The following is a 17,187-nucleotide window of genomic DNA, read 5'->3' as shown; positions in this document are numbered from 1 at the left end:
TGAACTTGAGAGGACAGCCTTACTTGAGAGGACACCTCAACTTGAGAGGACAGCTCAACTTGAGAGGACAGCTCAACTTGACAGCTGAACTTGAGAGGAGAGCTCAACTTGAGAGGACAGATCAACTTGAGAGGACAATTCAACGAGAGGACAGCTCAACTTGAGAGGTCAGCTGAACTTACGAGGGCAGCTCAACTTGAGACGACAGCAGAGCTAGCGAGGACAGCACAGCTTGCGAGGACAACACAGCATGCAAGGACAGCACAGCTTGCGATGACAGCAAAGCTTGCGAGGACAGCACGGCTTGCGAGGACAGCACGACTTGCGAGGACAGCTTGGCTTGCGCGGACAGCATGGCTTGCGAGGACAGCCGGCTTGCGAGGACAGCACAACTTGCGAGGACAGCATGGCTTGCGAGGACAGCACGGCTTGTGAGGACAGCACGGCTTGCGAGGAGAGCACGGCTTGCGAGGACACCACAGATTGCGAGGATAGCACGGCTTGCGAGGACAGCACAGCTTGCGAGGACAGCACGGCTTGCGAGGACAGCAAGGCTTGCGAGGAGAGCACAGCTTGCGCGGACAGTACAGCTTTCGAGGACGGCAGAGCTTGCGAGGACAGCTCAACTTGAGAGGACAGCTCAACTTGAGAGGACAGTTTAACTTGACAGCTCAACTTGAGAGGACTGCTCAACTTGAGAGGACAGATCAACTTGAAAGGACAACTCAACTTGAGAGGACAGCGCAACTTGGGAGGGCAGCTGAACTTAAGAGGGCAGCTCAACTTGAGACGACAGCAGAGCTAGCGACGACAGCACAGCTTGCGAGGACAACACAGCATGCAAGGAGAGCACAGCAAAGCTTACAAGGACAGCATGGCTTGCGAGGACAGCACGGCTTGCAAGGACAGCACGCCTTGCGAGGACAGAATGGCTTGCAAGGACAGCACGGCTAGTGAGGAGAGAACGGCTTGCGAGGACAGCACAGGTTGCAAGGACAGCACAGATTGCGAGGACAGCAAAGCTTCCGAGAACAGCACAGCTTGCGAGGACAGCACAGTTTGCGAGAACAGCACAGCTTGCCAGGACAGGACAGCTTGCAAGGACAGCACAGCTTGCGAGCACAGCACAACTTGCGAGGAAAGCACAGCTTGTGAGGACAGCACAGCTTTCAAGGACAGCACAGCTTGCGAGGACAGCACAGCTTGCGAGGACAGCACGGCTTGCGAGGACAGCTGAGACAGCTCAACTTTCGAGGACAGCACAACTTGAGAGGACACCTCAACTTGAGAGGACAGCTCAACTTCAGAGGATAGCTCCGGTTGAGAGGACTGCTCAACTTGAGAAGACAGCTCAACTTGAGAGGACAGCACAGCTTGCGAGGACAGCACAGCTCTTGAGGACAGCACAGCTTGCGAGGACAGCACAGCTTGCGAGGACAGCACGGCTTGTGAGGACAGCTGAACTTGAGAGGGCAGGTCAACTTGAGACGACAGCACAGCTTGCGAGGACAGCACAGCTTGCGAAGACTGCACAGCTTGCGAGGACAGCACAGCTTGCAAGGACAGCAAAGCTTGCAAGGAAAGTACGGCTTGCGAAGACAGCATGGCTTGCGAGGGCAGCATTGCTTGTGAGGACGGCACGGCTTGCGAGGAGAGAACGGCTTGGGAGGACAGCACAGGTTGCGAGGACAGCACAGGTTGCGAGGACAGCACAGCTTCCAAGGACAGCACAGCTTGCGAGGACTGCAAAGCTTGCGAGGACAGCACAGTTTGCGAGGACAGCACAGCTTGCGAGGACAGCACAGCTTGCGAGGAAGGCACAGCTTGCGAGGACAGCACAGCTTGCGAGGACAGCACAGCTTGCGAGGAAAGCACTGGTTGCGAGGACTGCTCAGCTTGAGAGGACAGTTCAACTTGAGAAGACAGCTCAACTTGAGAGGACAGCTCAACTTGAGAGGACAGCTCAACTTGAGAGGACAGCTCAAGTTGTGAGGACAGCTCAACTTGAGAGGACAGCTCAACTTGAGAGGACAGCTCAACTTGAGAGGACAGCTCAACTTGAGAGGACAGCTCAACTTGAGAGGACAGCTCAGCTTGAGAGGACAGCTCAACTTGAGCAGACAGCTCAACTTGAGTGGACAGCTCAACTTGAGAAGACAGATCAACTTGAGGGGACAGCACTACTTAAGAGGAAAGCACTACTTGAGAGGAAAGCACAACTTGCGAGGACAGCAAAGCTGGCGAGGACAGCACAGCTTGCAAGGACAGCACGGCTTGCGAGGACAGCACGGCTTGCGAGGATAGCACGGCTTGCGAGCACAGCACGGCTTGTAAGGACAGCACAGCTTGCGAGGACCACACGGCTTGCGAGGACAGCACGGCTTGAGAGGACAGCACAGCTTGCGAAGACAGCACAGCTTGCGAGGACAGCTCAATTTTAGAGGACAGCTCAACTTGAGAGGACAGCTCAACTTGAGAGGAAAGCTCAACTTGACAGCTCAACTTGAGAGGACAGCTCAACTTCAGAGGACAGCTCAACTTGAGACGACAGCTCAACTTGAGATGGCAGCTGAACTTGAGAGGGCAGCTCAACTTGAGACGACAGCACAGCTTGCGAGGACAGCACAGCTTGCGAGGACAGCACAGCTTGCGACGACAGCACAGCTTGCGAGGACAGCACAGCTTGCGAGGACAGCACAGCTTGCGAGGGCAACAGAGCTTGCGAGGAAAGCAGAGGTTGCGAGGACAGCTCAGCTTGAGATAACAGCTAAACTTGAGAGGACCGTTCAACTTGAGCGGACTGTACGACTTGAGAAGATAGCACAACTTGCGAGGACAGCAAAGCTTGCGAGAACAGCAAAGCTTGCGAGGACAGCAAAGCGTGAGAGGTCAGCACGGCTTCTGAGGACAGCATGGCTAGCGAGGACCTCACGGCTTGCGAGGACAGCAGAGGTTGGGAGGACAGCTTAGCTTGCGATGACAGCACAGCTTGCGAGGACAGCTCAACCTGAGAGGACTGCTCAACTTGAGAGGACAGCTCAACTTGAGAGGACAGCACAACTTGTGAGGACAGCACATCTAGAGAGGACTGCTCATCGAGAGAGGACAGCTCAACTTGAGAGGACAGCTCAACTTGAGAGGACAGCTCAACTTGAGAGGACAGCTCATCTTGATACGACAGCTCAACTTGAGAGGACAGCTCAACTTGAGAGGACAGCTCAACTTGAGAGGACAGCACAACTTGAGAGGACAGCACAGCTTCCGAGGACAGGAAAGCTTGCCAGGAAAGCAAAGCTTGCGAGGACAGCACGGATTGCGATGACAGCACGGCTTGCGAAGACAGCACGGCTTCCGATGACAGCATAGCTTGCGAGAACAGCACGGCTTGCGAGAACAGCACAGATTGTGAGGACGGGTCAGCTTGCGAGGAAAGCACAGCTTGCGAGGACAGCACAGCTTGCGAGGAAAGCACAGCTTGCGAAGGGCAGCACAGTTTTCGAGGACAGCACAGCTTGCGAGGACAGCACAGCTTGCAAGGACAGCACAGCTTGCGAGGACAGTTCAACTTGAGAGGACAGCTCAACATGAGAGGACAGCTCAGCTTGAGAGGACAGCTCAACTTGAGCAGACAGCTCAACTTGAGTGGACAGCTCAACTTGAGAAGACAGCTCAACTTGAGGGGACTGCACTACTTAAGAGGAAAGCACTACTTGAGAGGAAAGCACAACTTGCGAGGACAGCAAAGCTGACGAGGACAGCACAGCTTGCAAGGACAGCACGGCATGCGAGGACAGCACGGCTTGCAAGGACAGCACAGCTTGTGAGGACAGCACAGCTTGCGAGGACAGCACAGCTTGCAAGGACAGCACAGCTTGCGAGGACAGCACAGCTTGCGAGGACAGCACAGCTTGCGAGGAATGCACAGGTTGCGAGGACAGCTCAGCTTGAGAGGACAGCTCAACTTGAGAGGACAGCTCAACTTGAGCGGACTGCTCAACTTGAGAGGAAAGCTCAACTTGAGAGGACAGCTCAACTTCAGAGGACAGCCCAACTTGAGAGGACAGCTCAACTTGAGAGGACAGCTCAACTTGAGAGGGCAGCTGAACTTGAGAGGGCAGCTCAACTTGAGGCGACAGCACAGCTTGCGAGGACAGCACAGCTTGCGAGGACAGCACATTTTGCAAGGACAGCACAGTTTGCGAGGACAGCACAGCTTGCGAGGACAGCACAGCTTGCGAGGAGAGAACGGCTTGCGAGGACAGCACAGGTTGCGAGGACAGCACAGGTTGCAAGGACAGCACAGCTTCCAAGGACAGCAAAGCTTGCGAGGACAGCACAGCTTGTGAGGACAGCACAGCTTGCGAGGACAGCGCAGCTTGCGAGGACAGCACAGCTTGCGAGGACAGCACAGCTTGCGAGGACAGCACAGCTTGCGAGGACAGCACAGCTTGCGAGGACAGCTCAGATTGAGAGGACAGCTCAACTTGAGAGGACAGCTCAACTTGAGCAGACTGCTCAACTTGAGAGGAAAGCTCAACTTGAGAGGACAGCTCAATTTGAGAGAACAGCTCAACTTGAGAGGACAGCTCCACTTGAGAGGACTGCACAACTTGAGAAGACAGCACAATTTGCGAGGACAGCAAAGCTTGCTAGGACAGCAAAGTTTGCGAGGGCAGAACAGCTTGCGAGGACAGTACGGCTTCTGAGTACAGCACGGCTAGCGAGGACAGCACGACTTGCGATGACAGCAGAGGTTGGGAGGACAGCTCAGCTTGCGTGGACAGCAGAGCTTGCGAGGACAGCACAGCTTGCGAGGACGGCACGGCTTGCGAGGACAGCACGGCTTGCGAGGACAGCACAGCTTGCGAGGACAGCACGGCTTGCGAGGACAGCACAGCTTGCGAGGACAGCACAGCTTGCGAGCACAGCTCAACTTGAGAGGACAGCTCAACTTGAGAGGACAGCTCAATTTGAGAGGACAGCTCAACTTGAGAGTACAGCTCAACTTGACAGCTCAATTTGAGAGCACAGGTGAACTTGAGAGGACAGCTCAACTTGAGAGGACAGCTCAACTTGAGAGGGCAGCTGAACTTGAGAGGGCAGCTCAACTTGAGACGACAGCACAGCTTGCGAGGACAGCACAGCTTGCGAGGACAGCACAGCTTGCGAGGACAGCACAGCTTGCGAGGACAGCACAGCTTGCGAGGACAGCACAGCTTGCGAGGACAGCACAGCTTGCGAGGAGAGAACGGCTTGCTAGGACAGTACAGGTTGCAAGGACAGCACAGGTTGCAAGGACAGCACAGCTTCCAAGGACAGCACAGCTTGCGAGGACAGCACAGCTTGCGAGGGCAGCACAGCTTGCGAGGACAGCACAGCTTGCGAGGACAGCACAGCTTGCGAGGACAGCACAGCTTGCGAGGACAGCACAGCTTGCGAGGACAGCACGGCTTGCGAGGAAAGCACAGGTTGCGAAGACAGCTCAGCTTGAGAGGACAGCTCAACTTGGGAGGACAGCTCAACTTGAGCGGACTGCTCAACTTGAGAGGAAAGCTCAACTTGAGAGGACAGCTCAACTTGAGAGAACAGCTCAACTTGAGAGGACAGCTCAACTTGAGAGGACTGCACAACTTGAGAAGACAGCACAATTTGCGAAGACAGCTAAACTTGCTATGTCAGCAATGTTTGCGAGGACAGCACAGCTTGCGAGGACAGCACGGCATCTGAGGACAGCATGGCTAGCGAGGACAGCACGTCTTGCGAGGGCAGCAGAGGTTGGGAGGACAGCTCAGCTTGCGTGGACAGCACAGCTTGCGAGGACAGCACAGCTTGCGAGGACAGCACTGCTTGCGAGGACAGCACAGCTTGCAGGGACAGCACAGCTTGCGAGGACAGCACAGCTTGCGAGGACATTACAGCTTGTGAGGACAGCTCAACTTGAGAGGACAGCTCAACTTCAGAGGACAACTCAACATGAGGGGACAGTTCAACTTGAGAGGACTGCCAACTTGAGAAGACAGCACAACTTGCGAGGACAGAAAAGCTTGCGAGAACAGCAAAGCTTGCGAGGACAGCAAAGCATGCGAGGACAGCATGGCTTCTGAGGACAGCACGGCTAGCGAGGACAGCACGGCTTGCGAGCACAGCAGAGGCTGGAAGGACAGTTTAGCTTGCAAGGACAGCACACCTTGCGAGAACAGCTTAACTTGAGAGAGCTGCTCAACTTGAGAGGACAGCTCAACTTGAGAAGACAGCTTTACTTGAGAGGACAGCTCAACCTGAGGACAGCTCAACTTGAGAGGACAGCTCAAATTGAGAGGACAGCTCATCTAGAGAGGACAGGTCATCTAGAGAGGACAGCTCAACTTGAGAAGAGAGCTCAACTTGAGAGGACAGCTCAACTTGAGAGGTCAGCTCAACTTGAGAGGACAGGTCAACTTGAGAGGACAGCTCAAGTAGAGAGGGCAGCTCAACTTGAGAGGACAGCTCAACTTGAGAGGACAGCTCAACTTGAGAGGACAGCTCAACTTGCGAGGACAGCTCGAGAGGACAGCTCATCTTGAAAGGACAGATCTACTTGAGAGGACAGCTCTACTTGAGAGGACAGCTCAACTTGAGAGGACAGCACAACTTGAGAGGACAGCACAGCTTCCGAGGACAGCAAAGCTTGCGAGGAAAGCAAAGCTTGCGAGGACAGCATGGCTTGCGATGACAGCACGGCTTGCAAAGACAGCACGGCTTTCGATAACAGCACAGCTTGCGAGAACAGCATGGCTTGCGAGGACAGCACAGCTTGCGAGGATGGCTCAGCTTGCGAGGAAAGCACAGCTTGCGAGGACAGCACGGCTTGCGAGGACAGTTCAACTTGAGAGGACAGCTCAACTTGAGAGGACAGCTCAGCTTGAGAGGACAGCTCAACTTGAGCAGACAGCTCAACTTGAGTGGACAGCTCAACTTGAGAAGACAGCTCAACTTGAGGGGACAGCTCAACTTGAGAGGACAGCTCAACTTGAGAGGACAGCTCAACTTGAGAGGACAGCTCAACTTGAGAGGACAGCTCAACGTCACAGCTCAACTTGAGAGGACAGCTCAACTTGGGAGGACAGCTCAACTTGAGAGGACTGCTCAACTTGAGAGGACAGCTCAACTTGAGAGGGGAACTGAACTTGAGAGGGCAGCTCAACTTGAGACGACAGCACAGCTTGCGAGGACAGCACAGCTTGCGAGGACACCACAGCTTGCGAGGACAGCACAGCTTGCGAGGACAGCACAGCTTGCGAGGACAGCACAGCTTGCGAGGAGAGAACGGCTTGTGAGGACAGCACAGGTTGCGAGGACAGCACAGGTTGCGAGGACAGCACAGCTTCCAAGGACAGCACAGCTTGCGAGGACAGCATAGCTTTCGAGGACAGCACAGTTTGCGAGGACAGCACAGCTTGCGAGGACAGCACAGCTTGCGAGGACAGCACAGCTTGCGAGGACAGCACAGCTTGCGAGGACAGCACAGCTTGCAAAGACAGCACAGCTTGCGAGGAAAGCACAGGTTGCGAGGACCCCTCAGCTTGAGCGGACTGCTCAACTTGAGAGGAAAGCTCAACTTGAGAAGACAGCTGAACTTGAGAGAACAGCTCAACTTGAGAGGACAGCTCAACTTGAGAGGACTGCACAACTTGAGAAGACAGCACAATTTGCGAGGACAGCAAAGCTTGCTAGGACAGCAAAGTTTGCGAGGACAGCACAGCTTGCGAGGACAGCACGGCTTCTGAGGACAGCACGGCTAGCGAGGACGGCACGACTTGCGAGGACAGCAGAGGTTGGGAGGACAGCTCAGCTTGCGAGGACAGCACGGCTTGTGAGGACAGCACAGCTTGTGAGGACAGCACAGCTTGTGAGGACAGCACTGCTTGTGAGGACAGCACAGCTTGCAGGGACAGCACAGATTGCGAGGACAGCACAGCTTGCGAGGACATTACAGCTTGTGAGGACAGCTCAACTTGAGAGGACAACTCAACATGAGAGGACAGCTCGACTTGAGAGGACTGCACAACTTGAGAAGACAGCACACCTTGAGAAGACAGCAAAGCTTGCGAGAACAGCAAAGCTTGCGAGGACAGCAAAGCTTACGAGGACAGCATGGCTTCTGACGACAGCACGGCTAGCGAGGACAGCACGGCTTGCGAGGACAACAGAGGTTGGGAGGACAGTTTAGCTTGCAAGGACAGCACAGCTTGCGAGGACAGTTTAACTTGAGAGGACTGCTCAAGTTGAGAGGACAGCTCAACTTGAGAAGACAGCTTTACTTGAGAGGACAGCTCAACCTGAGAGGACAGCTCGAGAGGACAGCTCAACTTGTGAGGACAGCTCATCTAGAGTGGACAGCTCTACTTGAGAAGAGAGCTCAACTTGAGAGGACAGCTCAACTTGAGAGGTCAGCTCAACTTGAGCGGTCAGCTCAACTTGAGAGTAAGTTCAACTTGAGAGGACAGCTCAACTTGAGAGGACAGCACAGCTTGTGAGGATAGCACAGCTTGCGAGGACAGCACAGTTTGCGAGTACAGCACAGCTTGCGAGGACAGCACAGCTTGCGAGGACAGCACAGCTTGCGAGGACAGCACAGCTTGCGAGGACAGCACAGCTTGCGAGGACGGCACAGCTTGCGAGGACAGCACAGCTTGCGAGGACAGCTCTACTTGAGAGGACAGCCCAACTTGAGAGGACAGCTCAACTTAAGAAGACAGCTTTACCTGAGAGGACAGCTCAACCTGAGAGGACAGCTCAATTTGAGAGGACAGCTCAACTTGAGAGGACAGCTCAATTTGAGAGGACAGCTCAACTTGAGAGGACAGCTCATCTAGAGAGGACAGCTCAACTTGAGAGGACAGCTCAACTTGAGAGGACAGCTCAACTTGAGAGGACAGCTCAACTTGCGAGGACAGCACAGCTTGTGAGGATAGCTCTACTTGAGAGGACAGCTCAACTTGAGAAGACAGCTCAACTTAAGAAGGCAGCTTTACTTGAGAGGACAGCTCAACCTGAGAGGACAGCTCAATTTGAGAGGACAGCTCAACTTGAGAGGACAGCTCATCTAGAGAGGACAGCTCAACTTAAGAAGTCATCTTTACTTGAGAGTACAGCTCAACTTGAGAGGACAGCACAGCTTGCGAGGACAGCACAGCTTGTGAGGACAGCTCTACTTGAGAGGACAGCTCAACTTGAGAGGACAGCTCAACTTGCGAGGACAGCTCTACTTGAGAGGACAGCTCAACTTGAGAGGACAGCTCAACTTAAGAAGACAGCTTTACTTGAGAGGACAGCTCAACCTGAGAGGACAGCTCAATGTGAGAGGACAGCTCAACTTGAGAGGACAGCACAACTTGAGAGGACAGCACAACTTGCGAGGACAGCACAACTTGCGAGGACAGCACAGCTTGCGAGGACAGCAAAGCTCGCAAGGACAGCACAGCTTGCGAGGACAGCATGGCTTGCGAGGACAGCACGGCTTGCGAGGACGGCACCGCTTGCGAGGTCTGCATGGCTTGCGAGGACAGCACGGCTTGCGAAGCAGCACAGGTTGTGAGGACAGCCCAGCTTGCGAGGACAGCACAGCTTGCGAGGACTTCACAGTTTGCGAGGACAGTACAGCTAGCGCGGACAGCACAGCTTGGAAGGACAGCAGAGCTTGCGAGGACAGCTCAACTTGAGAGGACTGCTCAACTGGAGAGGACAGCTCAACTTGAGAGGACAGCACAACTTGAAAGGACAGCACAACTTGAGAGGACAGCTCAACTTGAGAGGACAGCTCAACATGAGAGGACAGCTCAACTTGAGAGGACAGCTCAACTTGAGAGGACAGCTCAACTTGAGAGGACAGCACTACTTGAGAGGACAGCTCAACTTGCGAGGACAGCACAGCTTGCGAGGACAGCACAGCTTCCGAGGACAGCACAGGTTGCGAGGACAGCACAGCTTGCGAGGACAGCAAAGCTTGCGAGGACAGCACGGCTTCTGAGGACAGCACGGCTAGCGAGGACAGCACGGCTTGCGAGGACAACAGAGGTTGGGAGGACAGTTTAGCTTGCAAGGACAGCACAGCTTGCGAGGACAGCTTAACTTGAGAGGACTGCTCAAGTTGAGAGGACAGCTCAACTTGAGAAGACAGCTTTACTTGAGAGGACAGCTCAAACTGAGAGGACAGCTCGAGAGGACAGCTCAACTTGTGAGGACAGCTCATCTAGAGTGGACAGCTCAACTTGAGAAGAGAGCTCATTTTGAGAGGACAGCTCAACTTGAGAGGTCAGCTCAACTTGAGAGGACAGCTCAACTTGAGAGGACAGCTCAAGTAGAGAGGACAGCTCAAGTTGAGAGGATAGCTCAACTTGAGAGGACAGCTCAATTTGAGAGGACAGCTCAACTTGAGAGGACAGCTCATCTAGAGAGGACAGCTCAACTTGAGAGGACAGCTCAACTTGAGAGGACGGCTCAACTTGCGAGGACAGCACAGCTTGTGAGGACAGCTCTACTTGAGAGGACAGCTCAACTTGAGAAGACAGCTCAACTTAAGAAGGCAGCTTTACTTGAGAGGACAGCTCAACCTGAGAGGACAGCTCAATTTGAGAGGACAGCTCAACTTGAGAGGACAGCACATCTAGAGAGGACAGCTCAACTTAAGAAGACATCTTTACTTGAGAGGACAGCTCAACTTGAGAGGACAGCACAGCTTGCGAGGACAGCACAGCTTGTGAGGACAGCTCTACTTGAGAGGACAGCTCAACTTGAGAGGACAGCTCAACTTGCGAGGACAGCTCTACTTGAGAGGACAGCTCAACTTGAGAGGACAGCTCAACTTAAGAAGACAGCTTTACTTGAGAGGATAGCTCAACCTGAGAGGACAGCTCAATTTGAGAGGACAGCTCAACTTGAGAGGACAGCACAACTTGAGAGGACAGCACAACTTGCGAGGACAGCACAACTTGCGAGGACAGCACAGCTTGCGAGGACAGCAAAGCTCGCAAGGACAGCACAGCTTGCGAGGACAGCATGACAGCATGGCTTGCGAGGACATCACGGCTTGCGAGGACGGCACCGCTTGCGAGGTCTGCATGGCTTGCGAGGACAGCACGGCTTACGAAGCAGCACAGGTTGTGAGGACAACACAGCTTGCGAGGACAGCACAGCTTGCGAGGACAGTACAGCTTGCGCGGACAGCACAGCTTGGAAGGACAGCAGAGCTTGCGAGGACAGCTCAACTTGAGAGGACTGCTCAACTGGAGAGGACTGCTCAACTGGAGAGGACAGCTCAACTTGAGAGGACAGCTCAACTTGAGAGGACTGCTCAACTGGAGAGGACTGCTCAACTTGAGAGGACAGCTCAACTTGAGAGGACAGCTCAACTTGAGAGGACAGCACTACTTGAGAGGACAGCTCAACTTGCTAGGACAGCACAGCTTGCGAGGACAGCACAGGTTGCGAGGACAGCACAGGTTGCGAGGACAGCACAGCTTGCGAGGACAGCACAGCTTGCGAGGACATCACAGCTTGCGAGGACAGTACAGCTTGCGTGGACAGCACAGCTTGGAAGGACAGCAGAGCTTGCGAGGACAGCTCAACTTGAGAGGACTGCTCAACTGGAGAGGACAGCTCAACTTGAGAGGACAGCTCAACTTGAGAGGACAGCACAACTTGAGAGGACAGCACAACTTGAGAGGACAGCTCAACTTGAGAGGACAGCTCAACTTGAGAGGACAGCTCAACTTGAGAGGACTGCTCAACTGGAGAGGACAGCTCAACTTGAGAGGATAGCTCAACTAGAGAGGACAGCTCAAGAGGACAGCACACCTTGAGAGGACAGCACAACTTGCAAGGGTAGTAGACCATGTGTTTAACCTTGTAGTGCCATACCTATTGTACATTCAGTAACTGTTTCATTTGCAGCAACCTTTCTGCATACAGTAACACTTGCAAGTACAGATATACTGATATGAATAGGAAGGATTTCACGTTTAGCAGTTTTCGCTGATAGAACATGAATAGTGTGTGCTGCAACTCTTGCATGTACAGTATCTCAAATGTGCAGAGTAAGTTTTGCGTAAGCAGTCACTCCTCCATGCAAGCTATCTCTTGCAAGTTCAGTAACAGATGCTTTTGCAGCGGAGTTGTGTGTATTAACCACAGAACTTGAATAGACTGCTTTGCATGCTGTAATGCGGAAAAAAAGAGATGGGGAGGAGAAAAAGCAGTTTGTAGAAAGAAGGGAGGGAGGGAGGGAGGGAGGGAGTGTATGAGGAAAGTATGTTTGAGAGAGTTGAAGAGGATAGTAATATGGGTAAGGATGAGAGGAGGAGAAGGAAGCCATGGTGAGAAGAGGGAGGATGTATCGGGCAAAGAGGAAACGACGGAGAGAAATGAGGAAGGATCGAAAGAAACAGGTAATATAAGTGTAAAGTGAATGGAGGAGGATAGAGAAAAATATATATAAATATATAAATACATAGTGTGTAGATGGTATGTTTACTACATTTGAGAACACACGAAAACGCTGTACAGGCAGTGAACTGGAGACTCAAAAGGTGAAAACAAGCACTAAGTCTGAGGTGAGGCAAGAAGGAAGAACTTCCACAACAGTAGGCGCTACTGAATAATAAAGTGGGGAAACCAAAGTGTAGAATGGTAGTCGAGCCACATGGTGGCTGGAATAAAAGACACTCGTCGGTGTGGCGGCTAATATCAGTCATGCTGTCTGTCAAGACAACAACAGGAATGTACAGATCAAACAGGTGCATCGAAATTCCTGACAACTGGAGCATTACAATAATCAGTACCATAAGCTGTGCTGTGTGGCGCCAATTAACAAGTTGTCAGAAGAGAATCGAAGGCAAGATATCCTCCGTAATACAGTAGATGCGAAACAGACGTACCAGTACTGCTAGACATGCCTAATGCCGCATAAATCAACGCTGCAACTTGTGCCGCCCATTCACATAACATAGTGTTACAGATGAAGTGCCTGCCGAAAACGTGGAGGGATTTCTATAGACTGTAACAACAAAAAAAAAAAGGAAAGTGTGAAGAGCGTGGGACACAGGGCAGCCGACACATTGTACGCCAAGGACGGAATGCGCCGGAAAGCGCGGTCCAGTATTGCGATAGGGGAAGTGGGGGGGGGGGTTAAGGGGCACAAAATGCGGCCCGTCATTCGTAGGAATTCGCAGCTCGCAGCCGATATGCCGTGGTGCGATTCCAAGGATGAGCTAGCTTCCCGACTTAGCAGGCAAAACAGAAATTTACAGATCAAACACACACACAAAAATCGCAGTCAATTGGAGTGCATAAAAATAACTAAACAACAATCAGTGATGTGAGGCAGCAGTCAGAAAGTTTCCAGGAGAGAATTAAGAACAGGAAATCCGATAAGAGTGCGGCGTGTCAGGCGGGGGTGAAGCGCCCCTAATATAATTGGTGGCGACCAAGTGCACACTGCCGCCTGTGCCGCCCACCTGCTTGGGGGCTGGGGTGTCTGATGGCGGCTTGGCAGCATGCATTTTGTTCCCCCCCCAGGCCGCCCGACTTAGCAAGCGACTTTGCAATGCGACTCCGCTGCGCTCCGCTTGGTCCCAGTTCAGTTATAAGGCGGCCACTCCGACCAAGTGACAGCGAGAGGTCCGCGTACACTAAGCCGTGCGCGGAATATCTAATGCGTCAACGAATCAAACGACACGTCACCTACATTACATAAACTCGCGCTAAAGCTACTTTTTCGTCTGATGTACTTGCAAATTAAACACTTTCCGTTACTCTCCTTTCATTCCACTGTGGGAACTAGTATTTTTTTACGTCGCCAAACGGTCCTATATCAAAGCAAACTACACTTACTGGGCCAGGCGGCGCGGCGCGTCTCTTCTCATCGTCTCAAAATACGCTGCATAAACGTCCCTAACTCCTCGATGCCCTCACTTCAAATCTTAAAACTTTGACACCGCCAAGAGACCACCGACCTCAGTACGTCATACAAATTTCACCTCGATACGACCTTACTGTCCCAGGCAAAAACGCACTCAAAGACGCAAATACAAACCGAAAAACGGATTACACAAACTCGCGCTAAAGCTACTTTTTCGTCTGATGTACTTGCAAATTAAACACTTTCCGTTACTCTCCTTTCATTCCACTGTGGAAACTAGTATTTTTTTACGTCGCCAAACGGTCCTATATCAAAGCAAACTACACTTACTGGGCCAGGCGGCGCGGCGCGTCTCTTCTCATCGTCTCAAAATACGCTGCATAAACGTCCCTAACTCCTCGATGCCCTCACTTCAAATCTTAAAACTTTGACACCGCCAAGAGACCACCGACCTCAGTACGTCATACAAATTTCACCTCGATACGACCTTACTGTCCCAGGCAAAAACGCACTCAAAGACGCAAATACAAACCGAAAAACGGATTACACAAACTCGCGCTAAAGCTACTTTTTCGTCTGATGTACTTGCAAATTAAACACTTTCCGTTACTCTCCTTTCATTCCACTGTGGAAACTAGTATTTTTTTACGTCGCCAAACGGTCCTATATCAAAGCAAACTACACTTACTGGGCCAGGCGGCGCGGCGCGTCTCTTCTCATCGTCTCAAAATACGCTGCATAAACGTCCCTAACTCCTCGATGCCCTCACTTCAAATCTTAAAACTTTGACACCGCCAAGAGACCACCGACCTCAGTACGTCATACAAATTTCACCTCGATACGACCTTACTGTCCCAGGCAAAAACGCACTCAAAGACGCAAATACAAACCGAAAAACGGATTACACAAACTCGCGCTAAAGCTACTTTTTCGTCTGATGTACTTGCAAATTAAACACTTTCCGTTACTCTCCTTTCATTCCACTGTGGAAACTAGTATTTTTTTACGTCGCCAAACGGTCCTATATCAAAGCAAACTACACTTACTGGGCCAGGCGGCGCGGCGCGTCTCTTCTCATCGTCTCAAAATACGCTGCATAAACGTCCCTAACTCCTCGATGCCCTCACTTCAAATCTTAAAACTTTGACACCGCCAAGAGACCACCGACCTCAGTACGTCATACAAATTTCACCTCGATACGACCTTACTGTCCCAGGCAAAAACGCACTCAAAGACGCAAATACAAACCGAAAAACGGATTACACAAACTCGCGCTAAAGCTACTTTTTCGTCTGATGTACTTGCAAATTAAACACTTTCCGTTACTCTCCTTTCATTCCACTGTGGAAACTAGTATTTTTTTACGTCGCCAAACGGTCCTATATCAAAGCAAACTACACTTACTGGGCCAGGCGGCGCGGCGCGTCTCTTCTCATCGTCTCAAAATACGCTGCATAAACGTCCCTAACTCCTCGATGCCCTCACTTCAAATCTTAAAACTTTGACACCGCCAAGAGACCACCGACCTCAGTACGTCATACAAATTTCACCTCGATACGACCTTACTGTCCCAGGCAAAAACGCACTCAAAGACGCAAATACAAACCGAAAAACGGATTACACAAACTCGCGCTAAAGCTACTTTTTCGTCTGATGTACTTGCAAATTAAACACTTTCCGTTACTCTCCTTTCATTCCACTGTGGAAACTAGTATTTTTTTACGTCGCCAAACGGTCCTATATCAAAGCAAACTACACTTACTGGGCCAGGCGGCGCGGCGCGTCTCTTCTCATCGTCTCAAAATACGCTGCATAAACGTCCCTAACTCCTCGATGCCCTCACTTCAAATCTTAAAACTTTGACACCGCCAAGAGACCACCGACCTCAGTACGTCATACAAATTTCACCTCGATACGACCTTACTGTCCCAGGCAAAAACGCACTCAAAGACGCAAATACAAACCGAAAAACGGATTACACAAACTCGCGCTAAAGCTACTTTTTCGTCTGATGTACTTGCAAATTAAACACTTTCCGTTACTCTCCTTTCATTCCACTGTGGAAACTAGTATTTTTTTACGTCGCCAAACGGTCCTATATCAAAGCAAACTACACTTACTGGGCCAGGCGGCGCGGCGCGTCTCTTCTCATCGTCTCAAAATACGCTGCATAAACGTCCCTAACTCCTCGATGCCCTCACTTCAAATCTTAAAACTTTGACACCGCCAAGAGACCACCGACCTCAGTACGTCATACAAATTTCACCTCGATACGACCTTACTGTCCCAGGCAAAAACGCACTCAAAGACGCAAATACAAACCGAAAAACGGATTACACAAACTCGCGCTAAAGCTACTTTTTCGTCTGATGTACTTGCAAATTAAACACTTTCCGTTACTCTCCTTTCATTCCACTGTGGAAACTAGTATTTTTTTACGTCGCCAAACGGTCCTATATCAAAGCAAACTACACTTACTGGGCCAGGCGGCGCGGCGCGTCTCTTCTCATCGTCTCAAAATACGCTGCATAAACGTCCCTAACTCCTCGATGCCCTCACTTCAAATCTTAAAACTTTGACACCGCCAAGAGACCACCGACCTCAGTACGTCATACAAATTTCACCTCGATACGACCTTACTGTCCCAGGCAAAAACGCACTCAAAGACGCAAATACAAACCGAAAAACGGATTACACAAACTCGCGCTAAAGCTACTTTTTCGTCTGATGTACTTGCAAATTAAACACTTTCCGTTACTCTCCTTTCATTCCACTGTGGAAACTAGTATTTTTTTACGTCGCCAAACGGTCCTATATCAAAGCAAACTACACTTACTGGGCCAGGCGGCGCGGCGCGTCTCTTCTCATCGTCTCAAAATACGCTGCATAAACGTCCCTAACTCCTCGATGCCCTCACTTCAAATCTTAAAACTTTGACACCGCCAAGAGACCACCGACCTCAGTACGTCATACAAATTTCACCTCGATACGACCTTACTGTCCCAGGCAAAAACGCACTCAAAGACGCAAATACAAACCGAAAAACGGATTACACAAACTCGCGCTAAAGCTACTTTTTCGTCTGATGTACTTGCAAATTAAACACTTTCCGTTACTCTCCTTTCATTCCACTGTGGAAACTAGTATTTTTTTACGTCGCCAAACGGTCCTATATCAAAGCAAACTACACTTACTGGGCCAGGCGGCGCGGCGCGTCTCTTCTCATCGTCTCAAAATACGCTGCATAAACGTCCCTAACTCCTCGATGCCCTCACTTCAAATCTTAAAAC

General features: G+C 51.5%; 1 protein-coding gene across 1 annotated transcript; it reads left to right on the top strand.

Annotated features, from left to right (window-relative positions):
* Positions 1-406: 406 nt before the first annotated feature.
* Positions 407-11,041, top strand: LOC124585199. The gene is made up of 12 exons (XM_047131374.1): positions 407-584; positions 820-2,330; positions 2,413-2,888; positions 3,421-4,693; positions 4,749-5,921; positions 6,201-6,455; positions 6,752-7,345; positions 7,436-8,191; positions 8,265-8,428; positions 8,482-9,338; positions 9,428-10,056; positions 10,106-11,041. The coding sequence occupies exons 1-12, from the start codon at positions 407-409 to the stop codon at positions 11,039-11,041; spliced, it is 8,802 nt and encodes a 2,933-aa protein (XP_046987330.1).
* Positions 11,042-17,187: the final 6,146 nt, after the last annotated feature.

Source organism: Schistocerca americana, unplaced genomic scaffold, assembly GCF_021461395.2.
Source record: "Schistocerca americana isolate TAMUIC-IGC-003095 unplaced genomic scaffold, iqSchAmer2.1 HiC_scaffold_487, whole genome shotgun sequence".
Classification (NCBI taxonomy): Eukaryota; Metazoa; Arthropoda; class Insecta; order Orthoptera; family Acrididae; genus Schistocerca; species Schistocerca americana.
The sequence above is the reverse complement of the archived record's forward strand: the minus strand, read 5'-3'. Positions and strand labels throughout refer to the sequence as shown.

Bases quoted from the DNA above. Each gene is read 5' to 3' on its own strand.
- LOC124585199 (XM_047131374.1), top strand. From the start codon at position 407: ATGGCTTGCGAGGACAGCACGGCTTGTGAGGACAGCACGGCTTGCGAG. The intron at 7,346-7,435 runs GTTGCGAGGACA...AGGACAGCACAG, and splicing joins AGGTTGCGAGGACAGCACAG to CTTGCGAGGACAGCACAGCT. The intron at 8,192-8,264 runs GTTGGGAGGACA...GGACTGCTCAAG, and splicing joins GGCTTGCGAGGACAACAGAG to TTGAGAGGACAGCTCAACTT.